Source organism: Antrostomus carolinensis, unplaced genomic scaffold (genome assembly GCF_000700745.2).
Source record: "Antrostomus carolinensis isolate BGI_N321 unplaced genomic scaffold, ASM70074v2 scaffold50061, whole genome shotgun sequence".
NCBI lineage: Eukaryota > Metazoa > Chordata > Aves > Caprimulgiformes > Caprimulgidae > Antrostomus > Antrostomus carolinensis.
This window is the reverse complement of record NW_010297183.1, coordinates 1-7962: the sequence shown is the minus strand read 5'-3', so window position 1 is coordinate 7962 and position 7962 is coordinate 1. Positions and strand designations below refer to the sequence as shown.

General features: G+C 45.1%; 1 protein-coding gene across 1 annotated transcript in view; it reads left to right on the top strand.

Moving 5' to 3' along the window:
* Window positions 1-4788, top strand: part of PAMR1 (peptidase domain containing associated with muscle regeneration 1) — a 37061-nt gene extending 32273 nt beyond the window's left edge. The window contains exons 8-10 of the mRNA XM_010178491.2: window positions 736-968; window positions 2325-2620; window positions 3917-4788. Coding sequence (XP_010176793.2) covers window positions 736-968; window positions 2325-2620; window positions 3917-4453 — 1066 coding nt within the window. The 3' untranslated portion in view covers window positions 4454-4788. The remainder of the gene's footprint in view (window positions 1-735; window positions 969-2324; window positions 2621-3916) is intronic.
* The last annotated feature ends 3174 nt before the right edge of the window (window positions 4789-7962 follow it).

Sequence of the window (7962 nt, the reverse complement as noted above, 5' to 3'; positions counted from 1 at the left end):
TTTTTCAGATGTATTTTTTCCTGTAGATCTGTGCTGTGAAGCATAGAGCATGTTCGAAGCGATGAAGATGTAAGTATGACTGTAGTCAAGCGTAGGGTCCATATCTAGGCTGGTGCATGTTTTTATTTTTTTTAATTATGTGCCATGTTTCAGCTAATCAGTTTCTAAATGGAAGCTCAGTGATTATCGCAATTATGAAATCTCTGTGGTGAGGCAATTATCTCTGATAATTGCTAAACCAAGCAACTCTATCAACATGATTTAATCTGAATCGATTCCTAATACTGCCTATTAAAATATTCACTAGAGAAAAGATGTGCCTAACGCCTCTCTAGTGAGAATTAATTATGGCAATGCCAACCTCCAGCGTAATTTCTTTATTTGAAAACACCGTATCTCAGTCCTTTTGTGAATGGCAAAAACTGTTCCACATTCAGAGGCAACTCATCGCAGTCTAGAAGCTGTATAATGGAAGAGACACAAATAGAAAATGTGTAAACATATGTGTATTTATACATGTGTACATATATATATATGGAAATAGCTGGGATGTAAATGGGAGTACTGCTAAGCTATGCTGGAATGATATCTTTTGCCTTATTCTTTCACAAGCAAACCTTGTGCTTTTAAATGATACTGAACACAGTTAGCGATAAAGCTACGGTAATTATTGCTTTTATATTATTATTATTATTATTATTATTACTACCTTGTGTTCTTTGTGCCTCAAAACAGGGAAACACCTTTGCATCAGCTTTACTCATCTGCATTCAGCAAGCAGAAGCTCGACATCTATCCAACCAAGAAGCCAGCGCGGCCGTTCGGAGAGCTGCCCCCGGGGTACCAGCACCTGCACACCCAGCTTCAGTACGAGTGCATCTCCCCTTTCTACCGCCGCCTGGGCAGCAGCAGGAGGACTTGTCTGAAGACAGGGAAATGGAGTGGGAGAGCCCCTGTGTGTATCCCAAGTGAGTCTCCAAGGGGGGGAAAAAACCACACGCGTCTCTGGGTGGATGGGGAACGGGATGTGTGTTCATCTGAGACAATGAGGGAGTCCCAGCGGTGCCGGCTGCCTGTGCTCCCAGCTGGGAGAGAGGTGAGGTGCAACAACGCCTGGGGGATATCTGGCTGGTTTTATCCACCCGTAGAACTTGTGCAGTTGATGGTGAAGGGATCAAGCTTTCAGCACTGTGATTTGCCATCAATTTTTCTACTCTTTCATTGAGCAAAAGGTGTAGTGAGTTTCTCCCCTGGTTTTAAAATGTTTTCCTACCATCACTTCATGTTTTCCTGTATTATTTACTGCAAATGTGATTTTTCTTTCATCTCTATACTTTGGCCCACAGCTGACAAAAACATCAAAGGTTAAGCAATATAATGGAGAGTCTGCATTTTAAAGAGGGTCTTCCTGTAATATACTCTGCTAAGGAAAGAGTTCACATTGCAGAGTGTAAGTCCAGATAAAATCTTATCCAGAGCTAGTGCTCAGAGTAGGTCAGGGTAGGAACATCACAAGATTTGGTACAACCCGCTACTGACATGAGGCAAACTATGAGAAGGAGATCCTAACATCAAACATGTTTTTAGAGTTCTCATTTGAGGTTTTGCTTTGAGATTATCTCACGTATTGGAAAGTATTTCACTGGTTCCTTTTCACTATGGGCCTGCACACACCACATCCCAGGCTAAAAAATGTGACCAGATGATGTAACTCATTCAACTGAAGTAAACCTTTTCTAATACAGGAGATTTTAATCCAGGTCTGAGCCTGAGTAATACATTCCTAGAACAGGGCAGAGCTCTTTCTTTTCCCCAGGATGGCTGTTGATTTAGCTGCATTTGCTTCAGGGTTCTTGTTGCAAGACAAGTTTGTTCTTGTAGGCATGAACCCATCTGTGCTAAGGTCAGTTCTAGAAGAGGACATCACAGTGGCTCTGTGACTGCCTAGGGTGAGTCCTAGTGCACTGCTGGCTTTATGCTGGTTTATTATAAGCAAGAATCAGGGGTGTTCTTCCCATTTCTTTATGCAGCTTCATAAGGTTGTCATGAAAATTCACCTGCTTAGGTGTGAAATCCACATTCCTACCTCAGCCAGGAATTCAGATAATAATGGAAAAAAATTGAAGTGGTTTTTTTTTAAAAAAAGCTATATCAGATACTCTAATACTATAATTTTGAAGGTCGAGGACAGAGGTCACTGTCCCTCACGCTAACCATTGCAGTTTGGTTTCTTTTGGCACAACCTAAGGAAGAATCAAGAGTGAGACTCGGATTCTTTGGTGGGGAAAAAGGCTTTACCTCATTCTTGGTTCATGTTTCCCCAGTCTGTGGAAAAGCAGAAAACATCACCCTTCAGAAGACAGTGACCTCTACCAGGTGGCCCTGGCAAGCGGCGATCTATCGTTCGGCCAACGGGGTGAAAGAGAACAGTCTCCGGAAGGGGACCTGGATCCTCATCTGCAGCGGGGCCCTGGTGAACGAGCGCACCGTGGTGGTGGCAGCTCACTGCGTCACTGACCTGGGCAAGACCATCGTGCTGAAGACAGCAGAGCTCAAGGTGGTTCTGGGGAAGTTCTACAGAGACGATGACAGGGATGAAAAGACCATCCAGAACCTGCGGGTGAGTGGGTCTGCTGTGAGCGGAACATGATGAGCACACAGATGCTGATCACATCCGTCTTGTACGGGGAGAAGGTGGTTATCCCTTGGGCAACAGATCGCCCTGCACACTGCTCTTTGAAATGCGTGTCCAGAGACTCAGCTGACAGAACTGCCGTGGCACAGGGAGGGCACGTGCTGTAGTTCATTAAATTCCCCCGACACTGTCCAACTCATACGTTCACCTCCTAGCACAGAACACCAAGAAATCAGCTCAGGTTCCACAGGCCATAATGTCTGGAGTGATATTGCCAGGAAAAAAAGTAGAAGAGATGCCAGCTACTGTCAGAAGTGATTAGCGTAATTTATGAAGGAAACACTTGTGCTCTAGATCCTGATTTGATGCCATGAGCACATTTCACATCCCAGCCCCAAGTCTGTACAGCTCTAAACAAAAAAGAAGTTTGTGTTTGACTCCAGCTCCAAAAATAGCACCTCAGGCTCACCAGAGTGGTTTGGGTTTTTTTTTTTTCAAGTAGAACTAGGAAGGTTGAAGTCAAAATGAGGAGAAATACAGCAGTTTTGGCTGTGTGTGTCTCATTTTCTGGAAGGGGGGGTTGGTATGTGAGTTAATGAATGGATTTTATCACAGAAATCAAAGTTAATTTGATTCTTCCCCCTCTCCCTGCCCATTTTTAGTTTCTTTCTCTAATTGCAGCTTTTTCAGACTTTTCCTGTGAGGAAATACGTTATTTTTTACAATATTTCCTTATAGGAATCCTGTCTGTTCTTGTAATGTTCCATCAAGGTAACTAGCAGTAAAGGTTTGGCCCCAACATTATGTAACCTATCGCTAGCATTCTTTTTTGGTGGGAAGATGGTTGAACTTCCATAAGAAGGTAACATTTTAATTCAAAGTGTCCTGTCCCACCCCTTCACATTCTACAGGCTGAAGATGACAGGGCAGGTAGAATCTTTTCAGTAAGCAGTGGAAGAACTTGAACTGCACATTAACTCCCCATTTTGCTGAAAATGTCCTTGACTGGCTTTCATTAGGAAGAGTTTCACCCAATAAAAACTGTCCTGAAACCCAAGCCAACAACTTGGGTTAACTCCAAAATAATCAGGAGATGCTTGATGTCTCTGCATGTTTGTGGTTCGAGTGAGCACCATGGTGAAAGTGCTTGGTTCGGTCATGGAAGGCAGAGGAGAAGTGGGCAAAATAAACGACCGTGCATTGTGGCAGTATGGAAAGAGAGCTGCCGACTTGCTGCTGCCCTTAACCCTGCAACTCTTCCTACTCTTGCTTCCTCCCCAGATTTCTGCCATCATAGTGCATCCCAACTACGACCCGATATTACTGGATTCTGACATAGCTGTCATCAAACTCTTGGACAAAGCCAGGATCAGCAGTCGTGTTCAACCCATTTGCTTGTCATCTTCTCACGACTTGGCTTCATCCACAGAGGATTTAAAAATCATGGTTACTGGCTGGAAGGTACTGGCTGACGTCAGAGATCCCGGATACAAGAATGACACAATCCGCATGGGAGCTGTTCGCATGGTGGATTCGCTGCTGTGTGAGCAACAGTACGAGGATAACGGGATCCAGGTCAGCATCACTGACAGCATGTTCTGTGCCAAGCAAGACCACACGGCCTTTTCTAATATCTGCCCTGCTGAGACTGGGGGGATTGCAGCCATAACTTTGCCGGGAAAAGCATCTCCTGAGCTAAGGTGGCACCTGATGGGATTAGTGAGCTGGGGTTATGATAAAACTTGCAGCCTAGGACTCTACAGTGGCTACACCAAAGCTCTTCCTTTCAAAGACTGGATTGAGAAGAACCTGAAATAAAAAGCTGTGTCTGGAAATGGCATTTTGTAACTATCATCGTATCTCTCTCGGTCTCTGCTCTTTAAGCTTCTCATCCCAGTGGTGAGCCACGTCTGGGAAGAGGTGAAGGCAGAAAGCCTGGTAATTTGTCCTGGGATCAGGTGTTCCATCAGGCTGCTTTTACTTAACCCACGACAGAGTGTCTTAGTGCATGAGAAGTTTTGCCATATTTCGCCTGTCTCCCCTGGTGGGAGGATGGTGCTCTGCTCCTGAGTCTGACGCGCAGAAACAGGACAGCAGATTCTGACTGAAATTAATCCATAGTGTGGAGTCCCCTAGAGAAACCGACGGCGAGCCTCTCCTCAGATCTGTGTGTCGGAGCAGCCTGGGAGGCTGGAAAGCGCGGCCTGAAGTCGTTACGATGGAAGAGCTCGTTACGGTGTGTGCTGTCTGTATCGCCATAGTACAATGTAATCTTTTTCCCTCCCAATTACTTTACACATTTAAATAAACCACGGTTTGTTTTTTTAACGTACATACTCACGTCTGACATCACTTAGATGCCTTGTCGCTTTATCTGTGTCACACTCTAGGCACTCTCTGTCTCCCTGGTCTGTTTGCTTGGGACTCTCACTTGGGACTCTTCAGGCACACTGAAAGGCAGAATTTACCCAAAATTTTATTACTACATAAATAACAAGATTCATTTTTTCTGAATGCATCCAGTGCTGCTGTTGTTGTACATGAACAATCGCAGTGAAATGCACAGGGCAGTTCTCTCCCACCTTGTATTCTGAACAGATAAAAACCTGAAACATACTTTTAAAAACATTTTTTTCATGTAGATCATGTCAAAGACCTATCAAAAACCTCAGGAAAACTTCTGGTTTCCATCAGTTCACATACTTTTCTGGCAGCTCTGTAGCTCTTCGGGGTGAAGAATAACATCAAGGTCTCACACACAGCAGAGCCTTTTCTAGACTGGACTGTTTGACATCAAGGTGTAAGAGTCTCCCATCGGGTGTGTTGTCCAGTGGAGAGACTTTGGTCTTCTCATGGTCCTTAATCTCTGCTCTTTCACTACGTCATTCTCGATTCAGTTGTGGCTGAAGATGAGAGATGAGCTCTAGAAAAAGATGGGGAAGAGGGACAGGAGAATGTCTCCCATCAGTAATAACTCCTGGATTAGTCATCTCTGACACCCTGGAATTTGTAGGACCTCTAAATGGTTGCAGTGCCCAAGCCAGCTCACAGCAAGTTGCATGTGAAGATCTGGGGATCTGAGGAGAGGACTGAGCACTCCCACCAAGAAGGACTTGGATCCTGAAGCAGTGCTCTGCCTGTTGCGTGGCGATGGCAATTGTAAGCTACCAACTCTGATTTCAGCTCTCATTCCCTGATGCCGTGAAACCTTGTGAAGAGTTTCTTCTCATTCGGTAGTTTCCACCTACTTTTTAATCTGAAAATTGCTGCTAAAAGGGCGATTAGTGTTGGAGGTCATTCCATGTAATTTATTTGTTGCTTTCTTGGGCAGAAAGACTTAATGCATTATGCTTTTGCACTTGTCTTATTTTCACTGGCAATAGGACCAGGTGATATGGCTTGAATCAAAAAGTTCAAGGGAAACAACCAAAGTACATTTCTTCTCTTTATCTTGTTGGTCTGTCTCCTTCTGCCAGGAGATTACGCTTGGCTGACAAACTGCCTGGCAACAACAGCAACAAAAATTCTGAATTGAACGTAAAAAATAAGATGTCTTCCTCTGCTGGGAGGAACGCATGCCAGTGAACGTGTGGTGCTGCCCCGCTGACAGGAGGGGTTAGAGGGAATTAGGTGGCAGTTTTGGAGAAGGGCAAACCTGACACATTTTTCTTCCTAACACTGTGGATGAAGAACGAAATGAGAAAGGAATAGAATCGTTTATTGGAGCCTCTGTTCATATCTCTTCCGTGATTACATTAAATGAGAGTCTCTACGCTCTAATGATAAGAGAAATTATTTTCTAAACCAGAAATCATCAAGGTCTGGGAGCTGGTTCTTTTCTCAGTTATGGTACAGTGGCTGCATTTGCTCTCCAGAGCATTATTGCTGTCCACTGCTGCAGCTGAGAGGGAAGAAGAGGTCCTACATATTTTTTTTTTTCTCCCTCTAGAATTTGTCCAGTAGAGAACTAGGCAGTCCACACAGATCTGCAAAAGAGCGTTAATTCCAGCTTCAGCCCTCACTCTGCTCCTTTTACTGAAGATCAGCCATGCCTGGTATTTACTGATCCTCAGTGTTGAATCCTGTCCCCATTTGGCTTCAAACCACTCATGGATCTGGCAATGGAGAGCTGAGAGGTTCTGGCTTCGGACAGCAGCCATATAGCTGTTCACAGGCTGTATGTCACACAAGAGTGTATTCCTGAAGAGAAACTGGGAGGAATTCGTGGAATGAAAATCACAGGAGGAGGTTGCTACAGCTGTGCGTGCACGGCAGAATTCAACCCCCCTGCTTTTGACAGTCACGATGCTCTTCAAAGATAACAGAAGACAATGGCCAGGCTTCTCTCAGCCCCGGGATCCAGACTGGGGCACAGTCCTCTATAGAAAGAGGAACTGGCTGTAGCACTTGGTTCCACTTCTGAACCTCAGCGGTGCTTGAATCCTAGATTCAGGTCTGGCTAATCTCTCAGGGCAAACATAAGTGTTTATTTCTATTGTGATATGACATATATTCACACCTAGGGGTGGGCAGTCACATCAACATGTCCAAGCACCTGTGCCATGCCTGGTGCTCGTAGGAGTTACAGATCCGCTTGTCCGTCCTGGCTGGCAGGCTGACCCACAGCAGTTCCACCCCTACGGCCTGAGCAGAACAGGGGTTAACATCTAACGCCAGCGATGAGGAAAAACAGGGGATGAATGTTGGTGAAAAACAACCTGTGAGCTGGAATCGCTAATCCCTTTGCTAGCTAGGATCTATTTCAGATGGAAAGCTATTTCAGACATCTCTTTCTGAACAGGTGAGGCTCTGTGCTATCTGTTGGAGACAGGGTGTGAAATAGCACAGCACAGAGAGCAGCACATCTTCCCTGCCAGGAAAAGAGCTGTGCCTTCTGGAGAGGCCGTAAAGACATCGCTAGGAAAAAAGAGAGCAGAACCGTCCCCGCATTCTTACTCCAATGGATTTTTACTTCGCTAGGAAAAAAGCGAGCAGAACCGTCCCCGCATTCTTACTCCAATGGATTTTTACTTCTCCCTTTCTATGTTTTTGGGGCAGAGGGTGCATTAAATGACTTCCAAAAGCCAGGGTGCTTAGCTGAAAAACAGCACTGTAAGGAAATGGATGTACTGAGGTACCTGTTCTTCCCACTGTACCCTCAGTGGCTCTAACGGAATTGTCCTGGTGACTTGTTTCCCTTGAAAACCCAAGTCCATGGTAAGGGTACCACAAAAAATGGGTATTTGATTGGGAGCAGGGAGCGCGTACGAAGCTGCATCCTGCCATTCTTAAGGTCAGGTTCTGGCTGACAAACTGCAGGGCAGTAA